Below are 26,849 nucleotides of genomic sequence, written 5' to 3' on the forward strand. Positions count from 1 at the left end.
CTCATGGTGTATAATTCCATTTTATCTCATGAATCATTATATTGTATCTCATATTTAATTCCCATGGATGAAGCCTCACTCAATAACGAATCAATTCAATCGCGAGTAAGAAGGCTCGATTGAATTTTTACAAACTTGAAAAATCGTTAATAAAAAAAAATAGTTTATGCTTTAAGTTAAATAATGTAAATAGAAGAATAATTTTGAAACAAGTGGGTTGAGCCTATCATATTTCCTATACTTTCCTCGTCAGAAAATTATATAAAAAAGAACACCTCGTTTCGCTTTCAGTTTCATGATTTTATATTTGAATGTTACTCTATTGAAAATTTCTAAACATGGGTTATGTTTTTGTAAAACTGTTTTAACATCTTCAATAAAAGAAATGTAAGCAAAAAAAAGTTCAGTATTCAAACAGGGGAAAAATAACTGTTCTGTGATATCGTTAAAATAGGTTAATGCGTATAAGTCATTTCACTCATATTATTGGTAAGACTTGGGGCAATAAGTAATGAAGTTTTCTAACTGTTCAAGAAAGCATATTTTAAGAGTGTTTTTTTTGAAAAACTTTACGATTTTCGTGTAGGCAAAAATTATGCTGTTATCAAATGCAACTATCGAACAGTTGTTTGGTACTTTGATGGAAAAACTAAAGAACAATTAGATGTAAAAATGCCTTGAATAGAAAAAGTGTGGCTTATCACTATATAGCTCCAATCCTTCAAATTTTTAAAAAATATCTATCACAAAGGATGATTTTTAATTATATTTAAACCTTTTTATAACACTATTCTAAACCATGAATTAACAAAATATGTTATATTGATATTATAAAGTTTATAAATAAATATTTTTATTATTGAATTCTTATTTTTATATATGTAGCTAACTGAAAAAATTATCGCTTCAAAACTTTCAAAATACAGAGAACATAAATTCTAAAATACTCTAAAAATTATTGGAATAAATAGTTTTTAATTATGAAATGATAGTTTCAACGCAAACTTTTTTTCAAATTTCATTTTAATTTGACCTATAATTACAGGAAAGTGGTATGTCATAACCTTTTTCAGAGGAGTGCGCAGAATTTTTCCAAAAAACAATAACTGTTGCATACCAAAATAGGAAAATAAGATAACTTAATAAACAACTGAAATATTTTATATTCAGTTAACATTTTTAATAATAATAAAGTTTTCTGAATGTGGTTTTCTAATTAAATTATGGTATTCTCAGTATATATTATAACAATCATATCATTAGTTTTATATTTTTATATCTATACTGTTTAATATTTTTATCTCAGTTATCAACAAATGGTTTCAAAAAAAAGCTTACCTATCTTTGCTAGTCCGGCTATAGCTATCCACAGAGCTATAATAAATGGTGTAGATACATGCGAAAAATCAACAATAAAAACATCTAACTTTCTTCTTCTTCCATGCTCTGTATCGTTCAAATCCCCAGAATGAGAAGAATCTTCGTCGGAAAGTGCGGCAGAATACATCGTTTGCTCTGGAATGTTATCTGTTTCAGTCGTCTGCCCCAAGCTAAGAGCAAGAAGTTCCAAGGCAAAAAGCACCACAAAAAATAAGATTTTCACCATTTTGACGAAAATATTAATTTCGATCGGATATATTAAAAAATATATAAATATGCCATCACTTTTTTGCTTTGCATTTAAGAAATTGTCCTAGAACTCCAACTGAATTCTCTTCTTCTAACTTAATATTGCCAGAATACTAATTCAATTACTTTTTAAACAGCAATTTTATCTAATTTCGCTTTTTCTAAGAGAATATTGTCATTGTCAGTAAAAAAAGTATTTGAATTTTTTTAGCAGGAACTCTAACTGATATTACTTCTTCTAACTGAATACTGGAAAGCAAGTAAAATGGTTTTAATTATTTTTAAGCAGGAATTCTAACTGACATCACTTTTTCTTGCTGTTTCCAGTATAGAAATTTGTTTTTGGTCCCGTTTACATACATACATGTAAAGCTCGCGTGATATTAAACAACTAAACAAATATTTTTGAGTTTTCTTTTAGACAGTATTTTAGTGGAAAATGGACGAATATAGCAATGTTTGTAAGCATGCAATATCAAAATTAGGGCATCAATAATAATAAAGCTTTTAAGCTCAATTTTCTGGAAAAGGCAAAAATTCTTAACACTTTACTTTAAATCTGCAAAGCAAATAATTAACTATGTCGTTAATATTTTGTTGAAACTTTTTTTGCATTTTAAGGCATTTATATTCAAAATAATGCTGCTGCAAACATCACATTTTAAAAACCCAATTTAAAAATTGCATTTAATAAATTATTTTTAGTTATTGCCGACTCTGTACGAATTTTAGGCATCTGTAAATTTATATTAGGCTAGCATATAAAGATATAGAATACTTTTAAAGTACACAAATTTACCAAAACCGATATATCTGCGATATAATCCTAAATTTTATCACATTCCCTAGTTGGGACGGTCAAAAATTTTAGCTCGTAGTCGGAACAACTCAAAGTCATTTTATATTAAATGGAAAAATTCTCCAACTAAACCGTTTTCTTCCATATGCATAACTAGCTTTAATATTCTTCAAACATTTCTGGACAAAGCTATCACTTCATCCTTTACACAGATAGCTGTATACGATGTTCCGAATTCGGGAACGTCACCTTTTCTTCCCGGCATCGTTCCGGAGACTTTGTGGGAATGAAATGGTCTATCCTTGCAAAAGGGGGCAGCACTGTCGAATATTATTACGTCACAGATGATGTCATGATGGATTGCGTCAAGTAACAATTTGGGCTGAGTTAAAATGAAGCTGTTGGATATGAAAAGCTGAAATAAATTTAAGTTCCTTTAGGGGATACCTCTTCCCCGAAAATGACTTTACGGACAAATTTCAGTTTATTTTCATAAAAATAAATAAAAGTTAACGGGTATCGATTTATTGATTTGCGTCATCTCATTATTGTTACCGCATATTGATTTGTTATGAATATTTTTCAAAGTCATGAAGGTATTTATAGCAATAATAATCACTTTATGTGGAGTATTTATGACTAAAAAGAAAATTAAGTTAAGGCGGTTGCTTTTGAAAACATTCAGTCACAGGCGTTCGCAAAATGTTTCTCAAAATGGTGCAACCGAGAAAAAAGTCTAGATTCAAATACTTCAAATCACAATCACATTTTTTTTTGTAATGTTTGAAAAAGCCTATTTCTGTCCTTCAAAACTTTTAAAAACTGATAAAACAAATTTAATAATTTACTTAACGCAGTAAAATTATCATTTTAAAAAATACCTTTATACTACACTACCATTATCATTATTATTGTTGTTGTTATCATTAATTTTATTATTACTTTCATTATAATTATTATTATTAAAACAACGTATAATGTTGATAAATAATTAGAACTGTGTCATTAAATTCAGTTTTTTAAAGGAAATAAAAATCATAATAAACAAACTAATTGAGTTTTAAAAATGATATCTTTACAATAAAAAAATTTTCAATATGCACTCTATACATAATTTATAAAATTTTAGTAAATTCTAATAATTGACTCAATATATATGTTTTAAAAAAATGCGTAATTAAAAATTAATGATGTATAGTGATTAAGTTTAAGTTCTTTTTAAAAAGAGAAATCAAAATCTTAATAAATTGCTAGAATTAAAGAGAGACATTTAGTTTCATAAAAAAAAATTGCAGTTTGCTTCATTTAATACGTTTTTTCAAAGTAATTAGGTTTTGTAAACATTTTTCACCATTCATTATCTAGTCATTTTTTTGTTACCAATTTAGGTCTGCAAATAAAACATCCCTCTCTCTATAAAGATATAACCATGTTTAAAAAAAATACCAATTTACTTCACAACACAACACAACAACAAACAACAGCAACACGTACTTGAGACAACAAACAAGAGATCAAATGAATTAAAAGATAATTATTACTATTATTAGATTTTATTTGTACATTAAAGACTTTTAACGATGCGATTGCTGGTCGTGATCCAGATTTCATTCCTGCATGAAATAAACAAGGAATTAAGTTTCCTCTTTTCAAACAACCTAAGATGAATATTGCATCCGTCGTAACACAGAGCTTGAAACATAACGCAATAAAGTTCAAATGCTTCTTGATATTGGTAATTTTAATCATTTACCTTTTAACATTAAATTATTTGCTTTTAAGATATATTGACTGGTTGGCAATGACAAATAATATAAAACAACCTACAGATATAAAATATACAATTTTTGTGGGTATTTAAGTTAAGTATTTAATCGAAACTCATTCATTACAACAACCCATCTGCTGTATGGTATTAAGGATATTAATATTTTTCTACAACTACATTGAGAAAAAAATTATGATCAAATTTTTTTCGGAATATGGTAAAATGTACAGTGTGTTTGGCTCAATGGGAATTCCGAAAAGCACCGTAATTTCTACTAAAGCGCTTTGATAAGGACTTTTGGCAAAATTAACGACAAAATACGGTTCTTTTTACCATACTGTTTGGTAATAAATAAAGAACTGTTATGTAATTTTAGCAGTACTAGTATAATTTAATGAGCACTGACCGGCTGCATGGTGGTCATGGTGCTGATCTCATGTCGAAAAGGTCAAGGGTTCGAATTCCGTTTCGGGTAAATTTTATTTTATATTTTATAACCGTCATTGAACAGCCGACCCGATTTTGGGTTTGGGACTACTAATGTTCAACTTGTAATTTTGAACCAAATCCAGAAGACAAGGGAACTTCTTGATCAAGTATTGGGATAAATTTGCCTTCATGGAGGACGTTTTTTGATGGAGCTAACCCGCATTTGCGTTGCATGAAGAGGAAGACCACAAGAAAATCCCACGGTTAGCCTGACGGCAAGGGGACTCTTACCCATGATCCGTCTACCACTGAAGATATTTCACGTCAGCATAGTGGTCGGTGCAAGCCGGATGTGGAATTAGTATCGACTGGGACTCGAACCCCGGTTCAGCTCATTGGAAGGCGAATGCTCTATCCCCTGAGACATCGCGGCTCCCGTTTCGGGTATAGATGTAATTTCTTCCTCTCTCTATTTTATGTCCTTTCTTATGTTGTTGAGCCTATGTGTTGTTACCCACGAAAAAGAGACCAACAACTGCCCATTAAGTACTGAGAAGGCATATAGTTGAAAAATGAGGAGGGCATTAGAAATTTAAAAAAAAAAGTATAATTTTTAAAAACGCAAACATGTTCAGTTCGATAACCTCCATTTTGTTTAGTAAACCTTTGTTAATTTTGTTGTTTGTCTGTTAGTTGTTTTTATTTCTGTGTAAGCAGTAAGCTAACATAACTATAAAAACGTATATTTTTAAATGTACTAATGGACTTAAACAAACTAAACCAATAGCTTAAGTGTTACGCACAACCTAAAATGGAAACGTAGAGTTAGTGGACTCCGAGGCCCTGCAACTATCGATTTGTTTATTGTTACACATATGTACACAAGCCTTTGTTTATAATAGTCATGTAGTAAAATATATGTAAACTGGTGTGCATGCGTAGGTTTGAAATAGACAGCATATACTTGAAAATATTTATCATATTTAATATCTTACCTATCTATATTACATAAAACGCTAATACGTACGTATGTATGTATGTATCAATAAAACCGATGATATTTCTTTTCTCACGCTGGCAACAGTTTTCATTTTTAATTGATTAGATTCGGTGCGCAAGAGCACGTAGTGAGCAACCAGATAACAATAACCAGAGTGAGCATTATCAGGTTGTTCAATTCAGATTCATGCACTAAAAACATGACAATATTTAATTTAAACTCAATTAGGAATTAATTAATTAATTGAAGTGAGAATGCTTTAAAAGGCCGCTGTTAAATTGATATTTTTCTACTGGGAGCTACCTAAACGTCTAAAAAACGTTTAAGTGTTTGTATTGAATGCATTGAATTTTTTTATATTTCGCGTTTATTTATGCATTGAATTTTCACGCTTTAAAATGCAGAATATTAGTGAAGCAATATTTGATAATTTATTTTGCTAATATGTTTCTTATTTAGCTAATGTTTTGATTTTTTTACCATGTACAATCTAAATAGCTAATATACTTTTTTAAAAGCCAATAAGAACATTGGTAGAATTCTTCTACATAAGTACAATACTATGTCTTTGATGGTAAAATACTATGTCTTTGATGATAATATATTATGTCTTTATGCTAGAACATTGTGTTCATTGGCGAGCGAGCGCAGCGAGCCATGGTTCACGGCGTGAACCACATAGGATTGCGTAGCAATTCTCGGGGGTTGGTGAGCGTTAGCGAGCAGGGGGCGGAGCCTCCTAGTTTAAATATATTATATTTCAAAATAGCATTTAGTATTTCTTATTATTTCTTATTATATACACGTTGCTGTTTCTAATGCCGATTTGTTTTATTTTATTTTATCCGTCGTTGAACAGCCAACCAAATTTTGGGTTTACGACTACTATTGTTCGACTTCGTAGCCTTGTAATTTTGAACCAATCCGGAGGACAAGAAAACTCCTGGATCAATACCCCCAGAGGTATGCCGATTGCCAATATCAGCAAGCCTGCTTGGAGAAACCAAGCAAATTCAAGGCAGAGGGTGCATTTCTTACTTTTCAATGGCGTCATCTATGGCCAAGAATATGGCTTTAACCACACAAGCGTCACAGCCCGTTTATAGGGCGGACCCATTCATAAATCTGTTGATTCATCCACAGATCGTAATTTTGACCTGAACCAGAGAACAATCCATCTCCAATTCAGTACCCCCAGCGAGTATTATTTGCTTTGTCTGAGGGTATTACTGTATTATTTTTTAATGGGAATATGGAGGAATTTGTAACCCGACAGATTTATCATGCACCAGTCACTATTTACGACAAGAGGCTTCGAACAAGAGGCTTCAGATCGAACTCACGACCTCTTGGATAAAGGTTCAATGCCCTACCAACCAGGCAATCCCGATCCCTTAAATACATAGTAAGTGCTTTGGGGGTATGTCTTCTAATATTTATTTTAAATTCTATCATTTCTAATGTAAATTAAAATTAATGTTGTTTCGTAATTTTAGATATAATTAGAAAAATTAAAAAAAGGCTCCCTCAATGCTTAATTAACATCATTGTTTTTTGAACTTCTTTAAATTGAAGCAAAATTTAATGCAATAAATATTCAGTGCGCATAGTAAGAGACAGAGCACTTAAATATATTTTTATTAAATCATTAGATTTTCGAGTATGAAAATGCACATAAATGTTCATTTGAAGACAAACTTAAATTTGCCAATAAATTTGTGAACTAGATATAGAAGTTGCAAAATCAGACACCAAAACGTTTTTTCTTTTAATAAACACAGATTTGTGGAGTAGCTTCAGGCTGGAAAATATGGTACCAATAGTTTAGTCAAGAAACATTCGAAAGTTTAATATCCTCAATACTAATTTTGCTTTTTGTGTATTCTCAATATCTCTGAAAATATTTAAATAAAGCGAATAATTCTCGCTTACAATAATAAAACTCGCTTATCCTGTATTATTTCAAGCGAAATATATTTTTATTTTATTAGAATATATTTATATTAAATAATTTAGTATTTAATTTAAAAGGTCACTAATTTTTTAATTGTAAAGTGCACAAATTTTCAGCTCATTTTCAATATCAGGAGTAAAATAGGTCGAATCTTTTCTGAGTAAATAAATTTCAAAAAATACACATTATTAAATTTTTATCACTTGAGAAATATTCCGCCGATTGCCCTCAACTTTTTGCTTTGTCATCGAAAATTGTACAGTTTAAAGTAATATAAAAGTTTATATACCTAAAAGTTGAAAACATTTTCTGCCACTATTAAATCAAATAATAAATATAATTTCTCCGTAATGTAAATTTCTCAATTAATATACTATTGCTGATGAGTAAAAAAGTTATAAAAAAATTGAATCGTTAAAATAGTTACAAAGATATAGCAAAATATGAAAAAAATGGAAATTAACATTAAGATTCCGCTCTCTTAAATAAACTATTGGAATCATATTTTCCAAACTGTTGCTACCCCCCCCCCCCACATTTTGAGTGTCTAAAAACAAAACCGTAAGAAAAAGTACATTTATTATACGAAAGTACATTTTTGTGTCTGATTTTGAAACCTAAATTAACCCGAGTACAACCTAATTTTCTTATTCAAGGTTAGTGCCGAAAACCATTAAGAAATCATCTTAGAGCGTAAAAATCCAATAATAAGCTCAAAAGTTATTAATGTGTTCTTTCCTTTATTTAGCACACTGTACAGGCATTACCATATCAATTTTGTTAAAATTCACAATTCTCATTCAATCTCTTGTATTTATTCAAAACAATAAAAATAAGAGAAAATTTAATGATTTATATCCAATGCCTAATTAACTGTCTGAACTTTCGAGTCTTCCATAAAGGTGGGTAAATATTGTTCCAAAGTAAATAATTATTTTGTTTTTCTTAAAGACGAGATTATGAGAGAAATTTCCTTAAGTGTATCTAAGAAGTTAATAACTGAGATATCTCTAGAATGTTATTTTCTTAGCTTATCAAAATGTTTACTTTTTACAGAGTATAACTAAAACTTTATGAGATGATGATATTATTTAAATGAAACAATATTACGATTCTGTATTTTAACTTACCTTTCTGTGATTAATGAAATGCAAAATAGACTAAGTTAAATCAAAAAATTATAATAACCAAAGTGAGATATAAAATTTTCAAAACAAGAGTATTATATACGAGATAATATTACTTAAAATTGACAGTGAACAGTGCGCGAAAAAATAAACAGACCATCCTAGATTACTTTTGATCTAATAATTGGATTTTCACTTTCTAGGACTCAATCTTAATGGTTCGAGGGGGTGACCTTAAGTGTGCTAATTAATTAGTGTAGATGATATTTTAAGATATGAAATCAGATACGATAACGCACTTTCCCTAAATAAACATACAGTTTTTTTGTTGTTGATGGTTTTGGATTCCTGATCTTCAAAATATAGGAGGTATCAATCTGGGAAATATGATTCCAATGGTTTGGTCAGGAAAGCTGTTCAAAATTTGAACCCATTAATGTTAATCTTAATTTTTGAGTATTCCTCTATATCTCAGGAACTTTTAAGACGAAGAGAAAAATTTTTGCATGCAGTTGCAAAATTCTTTTATCTAAAGATGCAAAAAGTACAAAAATAACTTTTAGTAAATATTTATGTTTTTTTATTATTTAATTTAATAATAGTCGAAATAATTTGGAGTTGAAAGGCATGCAATTTTTTTCGTAATTTTAAAAAAATGCGAGCTAAAACAATTTAAGTGAAATCGATCGAATAGCTCCTGAGAAATCAAATTTTGAAAAAGTCGTATTTTAGTCTATTCCAAAATAATACGAAATAGATTTGTAAAAAAATAAATCATTTTTATCAGATTCTTCGTTGTCCTTAGTTCGATGGGTCTCATTTGGTTGGTATTTTATCTACGCTTATGTTTAAGGTAGTTTCATATTTGAAAAACTTAAAACATATCCGTAAATATATTTTCTTTCGTCACTCGGAACTTGAATAAGTAAATGGATTAATCAAGAACGATTATACACTACTAGAATTTTCGGAGCCTGTTTAACCATTAACAGCATTCAAATTTTTGCTGCGATCATATTATGTTGCCTTTTTTATGGTATTTATTTACCTGTTTGCGCAATACTATGGCCCAACTTGAACGGAAAAAGCAAATATCAATTCAGAACAATATAAGATTGCGGTAAGTTGCAAGACCGTCTTAGGGTTCAAGGTGCCAATAAGAAGCTCAACATTGAACCAGTTTTTATATAGTGCTTAAACAACTATAATTCAATTTGAACGGAAACAAGAATCTATACAACACGTAATAAGATTGCGGAAGATTAGCATCATGTTAAGGTTCAAGATACCGAAATGGTGGTTCAACATTGAACCAGCTTTTCTGGTAGTGCTTAAACAGCTATGGTTTAACTTTAACTCAAACAAGGATCAATTCATCACATTATAAGAAAACAGTAAACTAAATCATCGCGTTAGGGTTCAAGATACCGATAAGATGGGTCAACATTGAACCAGTTTTTTATAGTACTTAAACAACTATGATTCAACTTGAGCAGAAACATATGGATTAATTCAACACGTTATAATATTACAGTAAATTTACACCGTGTTATGGTTAAAGATACCGATGTGATGGCCAGGGAAATAGCAATATGATTGCCCATATGATGACTGATTCAACATTGAACTAGTTTTTATTATAGTGCTTAAACAATTATGATCCTACTTGATCTATGTTATCGTGCCTTTTGATCTGTTTCTGCAATGCTATCACTCAACTTGAATGAAAACAATGACCAATTCAGCATATTATAATATTGAAGCAAATTAAATCATCATGTTAGGATTAAAGATACCGATATAGTGGCTCAACATTGAACCAGTTTCCCTGATAGGGCTTAAACAGCTATTTCTTAACTTAAACTGAAATAAGGATCTAAATACATTATAAAATTGCTGCAAATTAGCACCGTGTTTTGGTTCAAGATACCGAAATGATGGCTGAACATTGAACTAGTTTTTATGATAGTGCTTAAACAATTATGATCCTACTTGATCTATGTTATCGTGCCTTTTGATCTGTTTCTGCAATGCTATCACTCAACTTGAATGAAAACAATGACCAATTCAGCATATTATAATATTGAAGCAAATTAAATCATCATGTTAGGATTAAAGATACCGATATAGTGGCTCAACATTGAACCAGTTTCCCTGATAGGGCTTAAACAGCTATTTCTTAACTTAAAATGAAATAAGGATCTAAATACATTATAAAATTGCTGCAAATTAGCACCGTGTTTTGGTTCAAGATACCGAAATGATGGCTGAACATTGAACTAGTTTTTATTATAGTGCTTAAACAATTATGATCCTACTTGATCTATGTTATCGTGCCTTTTGATCTGTTTCTGCAATGCTATCACTCAACTTGAATGAAAACAATGACCAATTCAGCATATTATAATATTGAAGCAAATTAAATCATCATGTTAGGATTAAAGATACCGATATAGTGGCTCAACATTGAACCAGTTTCCCTGATAGGGCTTAAACAGCTATTTCTTAACTTAAACTGAAATAAGGATCTAAATACATTATAAAATTGCTGCAAATTAGCACCGTGTTTTGGTTCAAGATACCGAAATGATGGCTGAACATTGAACTAGTTTTTATTATAGTGCTTAAACAATTATGATCCTACTTGATCTATGTTATCGTGCCTTTTGATCTGTTTCTGCAATGCTATCACTCAACTTGAATGAAAACAATGACCAATTCAGCATATTATAATATTGAAGCAAATTAAATCATCATGTTAGGATTAAAGATACCGATATAGTGGCTCAACATTGAACCAGTTTCCCTGATAGGGCTTAAACAGCTATTTCTTAACTTAAACTGAAATAAGGATCTAAATACATTATAAAATTGCTGCAAATTAGCACCGTGTTTTGGTTCAAGATACCGAAATGATGGCTGAACATTGAACTAGTTTTTATGATAGTGCTTAAACAACTATGGCTCAACTTGAACGGAAACATAAGGATCAATTCAACACACGTTATAAGATTACAGAAAATATGCACCCTGTTATGGTTCAAGATACCGAAATGATGGCTGAACATTGAACTAGTTTTTATGATAGTGCTTAAACAACTATGGCTCAACTTGAACGGAAACATAAGGATCAATTCAACACACGTTATAAGATTACAGAAAATATGCACCCTGTTATGGTTCAAGATACCGAAATGATGGCAGAACATTTAACTAGTTTTTATGATAGTGCTTAAACAACCATGGCTCAACTTGAACGGAAACATAAGGATCAATTCAACACACGTTTTAAGATTACAGAAAATATGCACCCTGTTATGGTTCAAGATACCGAAATGATGGCTGAACATTGAACTAGTTTTTATGATAGTGCTTAAACAACTATGGCTCAACTTGAACGGAAACATAAGGATCAATTCAACACACGTTATAAGATTACAGAATATATGCACCCTGTTATGGTTCAAGATACCGAAATGATGGTTGAACATTGAACTAGTTTTTATGATAGTGCTTAAAAACTATGGCTCAACTTGAACGGAAACATAAGGATCAATTCAACGCACGTTATAAGATTACAGAAAATATGCACCCTGTTATGGTTCAAGATACCGAAATGATGGCTGAACATTGAACTAGTTTTTATGATAGTGCTTAAACAACTATGGCTCAACTTGAACGGAAACATAAGGATCAATTCAACACACGTTATAAGATTACAGAAAATATGCACCCTGTTATGGTTCAAGATACCGAAATGATGGCTGAACATTGAACTAGTTTTTATGATAGTGCTTAAACAACTATGGCTCAACTTGAACGGAAACATAAGGATCAATTCAACACACGTTATAAGATTACAGAAAATATGCACCCTGTTATGGTTCAAGATACCGAAATGATGGCAGAACATTTAACTAGTTTTTATGATAGTGCTTAAACAACTATGGCTCAACTTGAACGGAAACATAAGGATCAATTCAACACACGTTATAAGATTACAGAAAATATGCACCCTGTTATGGTTCAAGATACCGAAATGAAGGCTGAACATTGAACTAGTTTTTATGATAGTGCTTAAACAACTATGGCTCAACTTGAACGGAAACATAAGGATCAATTCAACACACGTTATAAGATTACAGAAAATATGCACCCTGTTATGGTTCAAGATACCGAAATGATGGTTGAACATTGAACTAGTTTTTATGATAGTGCTTAAACAACTATGGCTCAACTTGAACGAAAACATAAGGATCAATTCAACACACGTTATAAGATTACAGAAAATATGCACCCTGTTATGGTTCAAGATACCGAAATGATGGCTGAACATTGAACTAGTTTTTATGATAGTGCTTAAACAACTATGGCTCAACTTGAACGGAAACATAAGGATCAATTCAACACACGTTATAAAATTACAGAAAATATGCACCCTGTTATGGTTCAAGATACCGATTTGACGGCTGAACATTGAACTAGTTTTTATGATAGTGCTTAAACAACTATGGCTCAACTTGAACGGAAACATAAGGATCAATGCAACACACGTTATAAGATTACAGAAAATTTGCACCCTGTTATGGTTCAAGATACCGAAATGATGGCTGAACATTGAACTAGTTTTTATGATAGTGCTTAAACAACTATGGCTCAACTTGAACGGAAACATAAGGATCAATTCAACACACGTTTTAAGATTACAGAAAATATGCACCCTGTTATGGTTCAAGATACCGAAATGATGGCTGAACATTGAACTAGTTTTTATGATAGTGCTTAAGCAACTATGGCTCAACTTGAACGGAAACATAAGGATCAATTCAACACACGTTATAAGATTACAGAAAATATGCACTCTGTTATGGTTCAAGATACCGAAATGATGGCTGAACATTGAACTAGTTTTTATGATAGTGCTTAAACAACTATGGCTCAACTTGAACGGAAACATAAGGATCAATTCAACACACGTTATAAGATTACAGAAAATATGCACCCTGTTATGGTTCAAGATACCGAAATGATGGCTGAACATTGAACTAGTTTTTATGATAGTGCTTAAACAACTATGGCTCAACTTGAACGGAAACATAAGGATCAATTCAACACATGTTTTAAGATTACAGAAAATATGCACCCTGTTATGGTTCAAGATACCGAAATGATGGCTGAACATTGAACTAGTTTTTATGATAGTGCTTAAACAACTATGGCTCAACTTGAACGGAAACATAAGGATCAATTCAACACACGTTATAGGATTACAGAAAATATGCACCCTGTTATGGTTCAAGATACCGAAATGATGGCTGAACATTGAACTAGTTTTTATGATAGTGCTTAAACAACTATGGCTCAACTTGAACGGAAACATAAGGATCAATTCAGCACACGTTTTAAGATTACAGAAAATATGCACCCTGTTATGGTTCAAGATACCAATGATGGCCATTGAGATTACAATATGATTGACTGATTCAATATTGAACCAGTTTTTATGATAATGCTTAAACAATTATGGTCTAACTTAAACGGAAACAGGAATCAATTCAACACATTATAAGATTGCAACAAATTAGCACCGTGTTATGGTTCAAAATATCGATATGATGACTCAACATTGAACCTGTTTTTCCATTTGTATTTAAACAATTATGGTTCAATTTGAAAGGAAACAAGGATTAATTTAATATATTATTGTAATTGCAGCAAACTTTATACAGTTTTATGGTTTAAAGTACCGATATCATGGCTCAACATTGAACAAGTTTTTCTAACAGTGTTTAGTGTTTTAAACCTAATTATGCTCTGTTCGGATATTATACTGTAGGAAAATTTTTATTATAAAAAAAATTTTGTTCAAGTCGTATACTTTTGTATGGCACTAAGTTAAAAAATCTTTTTAAAAATCTTCAGAATTCGTTTATTTGTTTCCTAAATTTAGACTGAGGAAACTATTTTGCATTCGTTACTTTATTAAAACGCTAAACAAATCCTGTTAATTACTTTCCTGCAAATCATTAACTAAAATAACAATAAAATAATCAACTAATGTTTATCTAAATTTTGATTCCTGTTTAAATTTTATTTTTATTTTCCCCTAGAGTTCGTTTATCCGAAACTTAATCGCTTAAAGCAATCAATTTATAATGAAGAATTCCAATGCAATTATCCTCTTAGATTTAAAAGTGATTTCAAGGGACTAACATGAGTAAAATGTAATAAAAAGAGCTTTTTTTGTAAATTGAATTGTTTGTTTCCATTGACTTTAATTTCCTGTGTCGTTTGTACTTGTCGCCTACGCAGCCAGAGAGGCATGGAAGTTAAGGGAAGTTGGGTATTAGCCTTTATATAACGAATTTCGAATAAATTCTTCAATTTTATCTGCTTGTAAACTATATTTTTGTGTATATACTGTAAATTTGGTAAATCGTACTGACATCTATCATAAGTTTCTAAAACCTATAGATTAAATAAAAAATATATTATCAATTACTAAAGTAGTAATTTACAATATCGTTTTACAAGTCCAGCTTTATTATTTATTTACTTTAAATTGCATCATTCATAATATTACAATATTATTTACTTTTTATCATACTCAATTGTTGCGTTTAAATAACCATTAATCTATGACGGTAAAGGAAAGTTGATTATCAGTCATTAAATGGTGATTGACTTTTATTGAGAGAATAGTTTGCAACGTTCTGACTTTTACGTAGCTTTAAAATAAGGGACAAATATAATCAGTGGATGGACTTTAAATTTGCATATTAGTCTTTAATTTACAATATCATTTTACAAGTCCAGCTTTATTATTTATTTACATTAAATTGCATCATTCATAATATCATATTATTTACTTTTTATCATACTCAGTTGTCGCGTCTAAGTAACCATTAATCTATGATGGTAAAGGAGAGTTGATTATTAGTCATTAAACGGGGATTGACTTTTATTGCGAGAATAGTTTGCAACGCTCTGACTTTCACCTAGCTTTAAAATTAGGGACAAATATAGTCAGTGGATGGACAACAGAACTCTGGAAAAAAACTGTAAAAACATTGTTTATAAAGAAATCACCTTTGCAATAATAATGTGATGCAGTCTGAGGACAAAATTATTTGTAAAAATATTAATAAAAGTGGCGACAGAAAACATTGTTTCAGAATTTTTCTAATCAGCAACACCATCTGTTTACGAATTTCATAAATAGTTCCTAAATTTAATGATGATAGATATATCTGGTTTTCCAAAAAAATGCTGTAAACCGTACATTTCTGTTTCCTTTAATTTATATTTTAAAATCGTTGGTCGGGACCGGGATAGCCTGGTTTGTAGGGCACTGGACTCTGGTGCACGTTAAATCTATAGGGTCACAAAGTCCTCCGTGTTCCCATAACAAATTATACCTTTAGGTGTACTGGATTGGAGAGTGATCGTTCTCTGGTTCAGGTCAAAATTAAGATCGGTAGAAGAATGAATGGATGTATTAATAAGTCCACCCTATAAACGGGTGTGACGTGTGGGTGTGACAGAAATCGGATCCTTGGCTCTAGATGGCGCCACTGGAAAACAAGAAAAATCGCATCTCCTATGCCTCAATAGTCAACGACAACAACAAATTGTTGGTCATATTTAGGACAACCAATATATTCATAATAGCAAAAGGTCTCGGATTTAAAATCTTACAAATAAAATAACTAATGCCTAATTCTAAAATTAAAACTTCTGAAATAAAATTTACTGCTAATTTTAAATAATATTATATTAAAATAATTCACATAACTGACATCAGCATCTAATATTTAACGCCAAAGCTATAGTAGATCTTTGAAAGTTAAGAAAGTTGATAAAATTAAGTACTCAAAGAAGATTATTGTAAGGTTTTGTAAACAAATATGTTAATATTAGAAAAGAGTATTTTAGCTAAATTATTAAAGAATTTTTAAAAAAAATACTGAAGAGCTTCTATTATGTCAAAAAAATTAAATTTTTCTTAAATGGGACCCTTGAAAATTGTCATACTTTGCCAGCCTCTCGTTCAAAATGCTGAATAATCATTGAATGCATGAACATATGAATGACTGCATGAACATATGAATAATTCCCCATCCCCTGTAGCAATGCTTCATTTCTTCAAAGAAGCAAAAGCTCCCATTTTGAGAAGAAAAGATTTTGATTTAAGCATGACCGCTTTATAAAAAAGTACCAATGGTGTTTGCATTGTTAGCCAATAGCAGTAGCTTATGTGAAATTGCCCTACTTTTAAAGTATTTTATACTATTGGTATTTCATAGAAAATTAAGAAGAAAATCCATGACAATTTAGGCAATTATTGCTTTGGGAAAACAAGACAAAATAGCAATGTTTTATCCTTGCCGCACTCAACAATCAACTTTGCTCATTCAAGTACACACTTCAGTACTGCTTTCGTACGAATACCTAGGATCACACTAAGCGCACAGTACTGCCCCCCCCCCCCGGTCTTCCTTGTTCGCAATCTCTCCGACAGTGCAGTAGACGTTTGACTTCACTTACCTTAAAATTTTTTCGTTACAGCAACTTTGTTTAGATAATATTTTCACTGTTATGTTTGACTTAAACGAATTTTCCTTTTTTCTATTCATTATTCTTGAACTACTTTATTGACCCATCATATTTTTAAAACTACTCGTTTTCAGTCTCAGATTGACTTTAAAAATAATATTTAACATTAAGTCTGCACATTAAATCTGAAATCAAATTGTTAATGAAATGCCTTTATGCTTTCAAATGTACTAAACTTAGGTCTTTAACAACTTTATAAATCATAACCTAAGAAAGTTATCTTTATCTTTACAAAAAAAGTTTTTTTAATTCTAACGAAAATTCGCAATATTGTGCAAAATTGTGGCATAAATAAATATATAAATAAGTTTACAAGTTTCTGAACAAAATCAGATTCATCAATCGTTTCTTTTCTTTTTAAAGACTTTCCCCAGTGAGACAAAAACATAAAAAAGAGAGTTAGTTCAAAATTCATTAAAAAAATAAAGATGTTTCAACTGATGCAAATAATAAAGCATATAAATAGTACGAACTACATGCAGAGCAATATGTCATGAATTAAACAAAATAATAATATTAATAAATCAATTAAAATTCTTATGCAGGGTTATTCATAATTCCCTCCTGGGTTTCGAAGCGTTAGAGAAAAAAAAACGAAGACGAATATGGCAAAAAAGAACATATGAAATTATTCCGAAAGTACTCAAGTTTTAATTTAAGCAGTTGCCGGTAGATGGCAGTAACATGTACCACTGAAGTCAGTTGTAGTAAAGAAAAATGGCGTTTACAGGTGGAGGGAATTATGAATAACCCTGTATAATTAATGGTAATCAAAAAATGATCCTACAAATCCATATTTGCACATTGCTATTGAGATACCTAGTTTATATATGTAATACATATAATAATGCAGTTTTTAAATAAGCACTAAATCTGCCGCAAATTGTTTTAAATTATAACAAAAAAATAATAAGCATTAAATTAAATACAATTTCTATATACTATATGGTAATCAAAAAGTAAGCATGAAATGATTAAATAGAGAAAATATAATGAATAAATTAGATCAGAATAATAACAATTATTAAATAATTAAAAAGCATATTTTAAATATTTAATAATTATTTATTTAAAAATGGGCCATATAAAAATGTATTTAAACATTACAATTAAAACACCTAGTTTTACAATAAAAATAGGTTTAGAAGTAATGGAACAATAAGTTTTATCATTAAATCCTTGAGTTATATTAATTATTTTCTTGTAGTTGTTTTACCTTGAAATGTTTCATAAAAAGATCTGTGGGAAAATGTAAGGCTATGATTTTCATGGATAAAATATGCATATTTTCTATAGATCTAAACATAAAATACAAAAAACCTGTTCATAATTTATTATGATGTTCCCCAATAGCCTTCAAATACTTAATAGTTTTCAATACATCAGATATGAAAAGATAGAATAAAAAAAAGAAAATTATTAAGAAAATATTTCTGAGTATTGTATTTATAGTGATTATTAACAAACTTCTGTTTAGAAAATGCTGTTATAATTAAGGTATCGGACTAGTTTCTACAACTTTTTTTCAAATATTAATATGAAATTTTAAAAAAAACTAGCTTATTTGCTTTAATATGTGTAAAAACTGATAAAACTAGCAAAATAAAATAATTTCTTTTAATTGCCATTTTTAGCTGAAAATAAGGCATTTTTTTGCATATACGCTAAACAGTGTCACGAATTTCCATCTCCAAAAACAAAAAATCTCTTGAAGATTTTATTTCGATGGCTATCAGCTATGTTTTGTATCAACTAATCAACTATGTATCAACTAATTAATATCTTAAAAACAAGTGCATATACTACTGAGATAGGGATCAATGCAGTTAGAAATTAAAAAATTTTAAAAATTTCCGCACTTGTCTTTGCGAAAAAACATGCATAAAAAATTAAGCTCTATTTTTTTCTCTTAGTTTGTAGTTCAAAATGTGCGTGCTATAATCATAAACACTGATGAAAAATTGTAAACAATTATAGTAAAAAGATGAGATATCGTGCTTATTAAGGTGTAAAATGTAAAAAAATATGATTTAGATATAAACGCATTTAAAGACTTAAAATCATTAGTCTATCCACTGTTATCATCTTGCACAAAAACTGATATAATATTGTAAATAAGTAGATTATATAAAAAAAGTATTTTTTGAAAGCTAAGTGTACAAAGTATTCTAAATTTATGACGAACTCAATTTCATTTCAAAAATTTTAAACAAAATCATGTTTTTGTACTAGTCCTTATCTTAAGGCAATTTTTATTTAATATTTTTGCATTAGTATTTAAAAAAATTTAAACAGAGTATTTTTTGTTTATTTCAATATAGAGAATAAAGATAATCTACGAAATAGGAACATGTTTCAAAATGAGAAAACCTGCATGAAACTTTAGGAACTGAAATCGATTGTGACGGTAAAATGTCTTCAAGAAAGAGATTTAAGAGCCCTCCATGTGGAAAACAAAAGTATTGTGGATTATTTTTTTTCTTCTTACAAATCAACCAGTTGCCAACCTTAATATTGTGAAATTTTGTAATGTTCGTATCAGAGTTCCTTCACTGGTACTTTCACTAGACAGGAAAAAAATTCGAGAAAAATAATGAAAACGGAAAAAGTTGAGTGAAAACACATAAAATAGAAAAAATTTCTGAAAACTTTTACTGGATAGAAAAATTTTGTACTTTCATCCGATATCTTGACTTGTTTTTATTATTTCATTATGTCTTAACTAACGAATAATTTTAAGAATGATTCGAAATATTTGATATTGCTTTAATTCAGTAAAATTAAAAATTCATAGAGCATCCAGAGTTGCTGCGTCAGAAAAATTTGTTTGTCGGAAATTGACACCGACTGGTTAAAATCAAAAAACTATACCATGTTCGAGAGTTCGTGGGTTCGTACCCCGCCTTCCAAAGACTCCCTGTGTAGTAAATGGTCACTGATGCACGTTAAATCTGTTGAGTCTAAAAGTTCACCATGTTCCCATAACAAATCAATACCTCTGGGGGTACTGGATGGGAGATCTATCGTTCTCTGATTCAGGTCAAAATTACAATCTGTGGATGAAAGAATGTATGAATGGGCCCGCCCTATAAAACAGGCTATGACGTGTGTGTGTGTCTGACTGAAGACGAATTCTTGGCCATGGGATGGCGCCACTGATAAAACAAGAAACGCACACTATGCCTTAAATTTGCTCGATTTCACCAAGCTGGCTTACCCGTGTGGCAAGTGGCATTAGAAACAGTAGCAACAACAGAAATAAAGTTTTTGATCTTATGAAAAAGCTACGAGCAAAAAAATATTACTTTATTCGTGATAAGAAAAATTTAAATAAATTACTTATCACGAATTTAATTTATCCCATTTGAACGCTTTTTAGCTTATGAGTGGTTGAACTATTGAAAGAGTCCCCAAAAACCAAATTTATTAAGCTCATTTGAAAATTCAATCAAAAATATTTAGGTGCCATATTATTTTATAGTTAATAGTTTTCAATCTTGTGAGTTTGTAGTTCTCCACATGCTCCCATAGAGTCAGAAACACAGTAAATTTTTCCATATTCTAGTAGTTGTTAAGTAGTAGGTAATAGTCAAACAGTAGGTAGTCAGTAGTTGTCTGGTAGTAGTCAAAGTTTTTTCTCAGTGTAAATGAAAACACTCGAAATTAAAAGGAATAAAATCAAATAACAATCGAAAATTTATCATAATAATCTTTAGTCAGCAACATAATCATTAAATTTAATATAAGTAACATTCAAAAATAAATTTAATTTAAATTTAATTTTTTAGGCGGACTTAGTCGCTCATTTTCGGACTTCCTTTATTCAAGGTTTTTTACACTAATAGTGCTATAACAGCTTTCAAGTAGCGTGACTGATTGCTGAAATTACATCTTATAACATAGTGCTGCAATAGATTTGCAATCTTATATTAAATCATGCGAATCCTTTTTATTTGTAAATGTTATTATGAGCCATTTACAAATAATCATCTCTAATTGATTTCTAATTTTGTCCAAATGAGGCGTGGCTGTCAAACTGTTAACCACAAAATAATTGGAGTAATTTCAAATTTCCAATATAGAAAACTTGTAAATGTTTTTCCTTGCTTGATATAAGTGCGCAAAACATAATTTTGGTTTAAAATGATTTTCGTTATTTAGAGAAAAGCAATTGCCTAATGATTAAAACTCGATCTCATTCACGACTTTCTAAAAAAGATATTTTTGTTTAATGGTTGGCATTTTTTTCAATTTTGAATTACGAATAATAAGGAAAATACTTATTTTAAATTGAATTTTATGTTCATGGAATATAGCAGGAAAAATCTTATTTTAAATGGTACTTATAGTAAAAGACTAGACCTTGTTTTGTATCATACATTTTTTAGAAAAAAGTGCAGTTGAATATATTTTATATTAAATTTTAAGGATTTGTTCAATTTTGGTTACGCAAAAATTATAAAACTTTAAATTATTAATTAACACAACCCTATAAAAATGGAAGGGACACTTTCAGTTTTTGACATTTTTTAAAATTTTCCAAAAAATACTTAAAGAATTATTTTGTAATTTTAGAGATGTTTAGTTCGTATAATTTTTTATTCCTTTCAAGGGTTTGAGGAACCGAAGATAAATTACGAAAGAAAACAAGCATTTTTGAACATCCTATACCAGAAAATTAACTAATTAGCTTACAACTTGTATCGACTACTTTAAGAAATTTATGAAAATATGAATATTTTAATAAAATAACTAATTTTTCTTGCGTTTTTTGCTATAAATTTTAAAAAATTCAATGAAAATTAAGCAAATTTTTTGAAGTGATTTAAAATCAATTAATAAATTTTAGATTTAAAATTTGAAGAAAATTTGTTTAAAACTGTGTAAGATACATATATTTAAAATAGTTAATAAGTGCATGGATCATATTTGGCAACTAGTTGAAAATATCTGATTGAAATATCTTAAAAATTTAATAACTATTTTAAAAATTCTTGATAACCATCATAAAATAGTATTGCTAGTAAATTAGATATTATAGAAAACTTAGAACTTAGAAATTTAATGATGAAAGCCAAAAATTTAGAACCATTTACCTTATATCAATTAATAAAATTCTAAAATAAATTATTAAATTTCTTAATGATCTCAATAATTTTTGTTCTGAGATATAAAATAGATTCTCTTTACCTTTAGGTATGTTAATAAGATGGAAATGGGCTGTTTATTATTATTTAAAAAATTTTGTTTTTAATAATTAAGAAAATTTAAATAACATTAACAATAAAAAAAAATTCTATAATTGATTGATCAATTAACTAACTACAAAAAATTTTTTATACCCCAATAGGCAAAGCTAACAATAATTATGCACAATCTCTGTAAAAAATTTTATGTTGAACTTTTAAATTAGGAGTAAAAAAATAGTAAAATTTTTAAGCTTAGTAACTTAAATTATAATATTATCATTAAAAAATTTCAGCTTTATATAAGATTAGCTTTATAAAAATTTAAATTAGTGATACATAATTTCCTTAATTATCAGTCCAAAATGTCATAAAATTCCTATTAAATTTAAAGCAATACTTACTAATTAAATTTGGAACAATTTTCTCTGACTACTGAAATAAAATTATTAACAATCTTATTAAGGTAGACTTTTCTTAGATGATCACTAATAATAAACCGATTTTAAAATGTATTAAACAAAAACAAAATTAATTCTATTGCGACTTTTGATTCCCAGGATCTCTTCAATAGCATTCCCCTTTCTAAACAAACAGATGTTCTTTTGAGTTATTACTATGATTTTAAAAATATCCTTGATTGCGATTTTGATTATTGAGAAATTCTAATTAATATTTGTCTTTTTATCAAATATCTTTACAATGGAAACATATTTTAATTCAAATTGACTTAAAACCATAAGGGTCTAATTTATCATCTGTATTAACTACCTTATTTTTACACTATTATGAAAAAAATTATACTCTTAATATTAAGTTGTTTTTACATTTATTGATGATGTGATTATCTTTAATTTTCAAGATTATACAATTTTGTTAAATAATATTTACCCAGAGAAATTAATCTTATTTCGTAATCGTGATGATAATATTTATCTTAATTTTTTTTTTGGATTTGTATTAAAAAAGGAAATATTTGCATTGTTTATTTATACGGTGAAAGAAATGATTTTAACTTTAATATAAATAAACTAATTTCTTGGAATTCTAACGTTTTTAGAAACATTTATTTAAATACCATTTTTTATCAAATGAATCGATTTAAGAGAATACAAAGTAATATTTATTTATCTAAAAAACAAATAGACAAACTCTTTCAAAATTTAATAAAAACAATGGATACCGAACTAATGTAATTAAATTCGACACAAAATCATTGAGTTAATTATGTGTTATTATTTTTGATAAATATACTAAAAACTTCTTTGTTAGCTAAATTTTGATATTTTTACCACGTGCAAATTCTATTGGGTATACTATAGCCTACGTCACAGACCTTGTTATTCCTACTAAATTTAACTAGTAAACAGCATTTTCTGCGAACCTGATTTCTAGCAACAAGTAAAAGCATCAAACGAAGTGTCTTGTTATAAGTCGCTACTCGCCAGGTTGGAATTGTATTAGTCTAGTTCCTTTGAAAATAATTTATATTGTTGTTTTACCGAAGTTTATGAATTTAGTAAGCATATTTAAAACTCAGTTTATTAATTAATCTAATAGGTAAATGTTATTCCTAGTAAGTGGAAGTAGTTGTGCTTTTTTCATATTATACCCAATTCAGGCAAATTCGTGGTTAAAAATGTGTGCAAAATAGGCAAATCATGTTTCTTTTCTTTTTCCTTTTTTTTTAATAAATGTTAATTTTCTGAAATCATTTAATTGTATAATTAAGTATCAACTTTTTTAATTATAAACCATAAATTATCCACTATAATATTACCATGCCCACATCCATTTTCGGGCCATTCCAAAGTAACTGACAAATCAACCGCGCTTCAGTACTGCAGTAAGAACGCGCCATAAAAGATCATTCTATCTACGCTTCTAACATCTATTTGCGCTTCTGTTCTTATATTTTGTAATCTAGCAAACTTATCACGAAATTTTTTAAATAGTTCTTGAAAGATTCTGGAACTTGTAAGTTTATTTGAATTCGCTACTTGCTATATAGATTATGCTTTATGTTTTGTTCTTTATTTTGTTCTGTGTTTTTCTTATATTTTATTTTCTGTTTCTTGCTTGGTATGTTTTATTTCATGTATTTTTTTACTTAGTGCGTTCCAGTTTCGTTTAATTTTTTTTGGAGCTCCTCACACTATTGTATAGACATATTTCAATTTGGCTATATTAATGCAATAAAGGGCTTATTTTTGCGGATATAAATCGTGTGAGTTGATGACGTGATTATGTATTTTCATTCTTTTGTTTTCCAACTTTGCAATTTTTTTAAATTAAATGTTTTATAAATATTTTATTTTGCAAATTTTCCTTCTTCTTTTTTCATTCATCTTTATTACGTTATTTTCCATATTTTTTCCATATTTTTAACTATATATATATATACATTGGAACAACAATATTTTGTTAAGAAATATTTTTCCAAAAGAGAACATTTTTAAATTAACCTATTACTTAGTAATGTTTCTAGATGGGTACATTACAAGTTTCCGGAATTTTAAGACAGCGATAACATCTTATTGCCTACCTTGAAGTCGCGGTGTTTTTTTTATCAGAAACGCTCTTAAAAACGTTGTCCTAAACAATTTGAAAAAGTGGCTTATCATTATACTGCCCTTCGAATCTAAAATATACTTTCAACACTTCATCTCCTTAATTAATTTAAGGAGAGTATTTTAATAATGGACTTGAAAACACTTTCTACGAAACTGTTCCAAAAATGTATTGCTACTTTTTCCTACAAGTATTGCGCAAATGTTTCTTAGCTAAGAAGTTATCTCATACCTAATGACCTTTAAATAGGGACTTTTATTGATACAGTTAACAGTTAAATATTTCACGCCTCGAAGACAATGAAAGATAATAGTTTTTCTTTGTAACAAAGCAAATGAGATTTTTTGTTTGTTTGTTGTGAAACCATTATTGACTGTTTGTCCATGCGGCGAGAAAAAAATCGTGTTACCGTAAATAGTCAAACTGCATTTTTACGCTCAATCACTATTAAATATGCGAAATGTCTACCAGAATCAGTTATTTCATGATATTAGTACAAAAATCAGAAAAGGTCAAATCAATTTTTTTTTAGTTGATTACTGTAATTTTCAGTAAAAAAATCGTTCTCACTAAACGGTTAACAAACAATATCTACTCTCAACACTAATGCAATTCTGTTTAGGTATATCTATGTGTGTATGTATGTGTATTTATGTGCATACGTATTGTATTCAAATCCACAATCCTTAGCCGATCCAAACTAAATTTGAAGTCCAATGCGCAAAAAAATAAACAGACCGACCTGAATAACTTTTGGTCTCATGATTGGTTCTTCATATTCTAGGACTCAATCTTAATGGTTCGAGAGGAGACTTCATATATGTTACAATACTTCATATAAAGGCCGGGATTGCCTGGTTAGTAGGACACTGGGCCCATATCCAAGAGGTTGTGGGTTCGATCCCCGCCGACCGAAGACTCCTCGCGTAGTAAAATGGTGACTGATGCGTGTTAAATCCGTCGAATCTCAATGTCCTCCATGTTCCCATAACAAATCATACCTCTGGGGGTACTGATCCAGGAGTTTCCTTGTCTTCTGGAATGGCTTAAAAATTACAAGTCTACGGAGTTGAACATTAGTAGTCGTAAACCCAAAATTGGGTCTGCTGTTCAACGACGGATAGATAAAATACTTCAAATAAGTCTTCCTCTCCATGTAACGCAAATGCGGGTTAGCTCCATCAAAAAATGCTCCACGCAAGCAAATTTCTCCTAATACTCGATCTAGGAGTTCCCTTGTCTTCTGGATTGGGTTCAAAATTACAAGGCTACGTAGTTGAACATTAGTAATCGTAAACCCATAAAATTGGATAGGCTGTTCAACGACGGTTATAAAATAAATTAACATACTTCATATAAGTACAATGTTTTATGTTACGAAGTTGCGTTTGTTTTTTCTAAATAAACGTACCTCATTTTTTTAACGAATTGGAATTTCTAGTCTGATAAATAGAGTCCCCATAGTTTAATCAGGGCAGTGATCCAAAGTTTGGAACCCCTTAATGTTAATTTAATTTTTTGCGTATCCCGTCATATCTCGAGAATTTTTTTAGTGAATTGTAATACCAAAATACCAAAAAGCTCAGTAATTTGGACCGATGAGTTTTGGCAATCATTTTTGTTAAAATTAACGATAAAAATATGGTTTTATAGTGCTTGATAAAATTTGCTAACCGTGGTAAAATTTGGTAATTTGACAATAATTAGTACTAGGAGGCTCCACCCCCTGCTCACTAACGCTCGCCATCCCCCGAGAATTGCTACGCAATC

General features: G+C 29.5%; 1 protein-coding gene across 2 annotated transcripts in view; it reads right to left on the reverse strand.

Annotated features, from left to right (window-relative positions):
- Nucleotides 1-26,849, reverse strand: part of LOC107448946 (Na(+)/H(+) exchanger protein 2) — a 210,090-nt gene that overhangs the window by 141,483 nt on the left and 41,758 nt on the right. The window contains exon 1 of one of the 2 annotated variants that reach the window (XM_071182245.2): nucleotides 1,339-2,750. The exons of the other annotated variant lie outside the window; for it this stretch is intronic. Coding sequence (XP_071038346.1) covers nucleotides 1,339-1,606 — 268 coding nt within the window. The 5' untranslated portion in view covers nucleotides 1,607-2,750. Of the gene's footprint in view, nucleotides 1-1,338; nucleotides 2,751-26,849 lie in introns of those variants that run through there. 2 annotated transcript variants of the gene reach the window in all.

Source organism: Parasteatoda tepidariorum, chromosome 4, assembly GCF_982258835.1.
Source record: "Parasteatoda tepidariorum strain Cologne lab strain chromosome 4, Ptep-v5.0, whole genome shotgun sequence".
NCBI classification, from domain to species: Eukaryota; Metazoa; Arthropoda; class Arachnida; order Araneae; family Theridiidae; genus Parasteatoda; species Parasteatoda tepidariorum.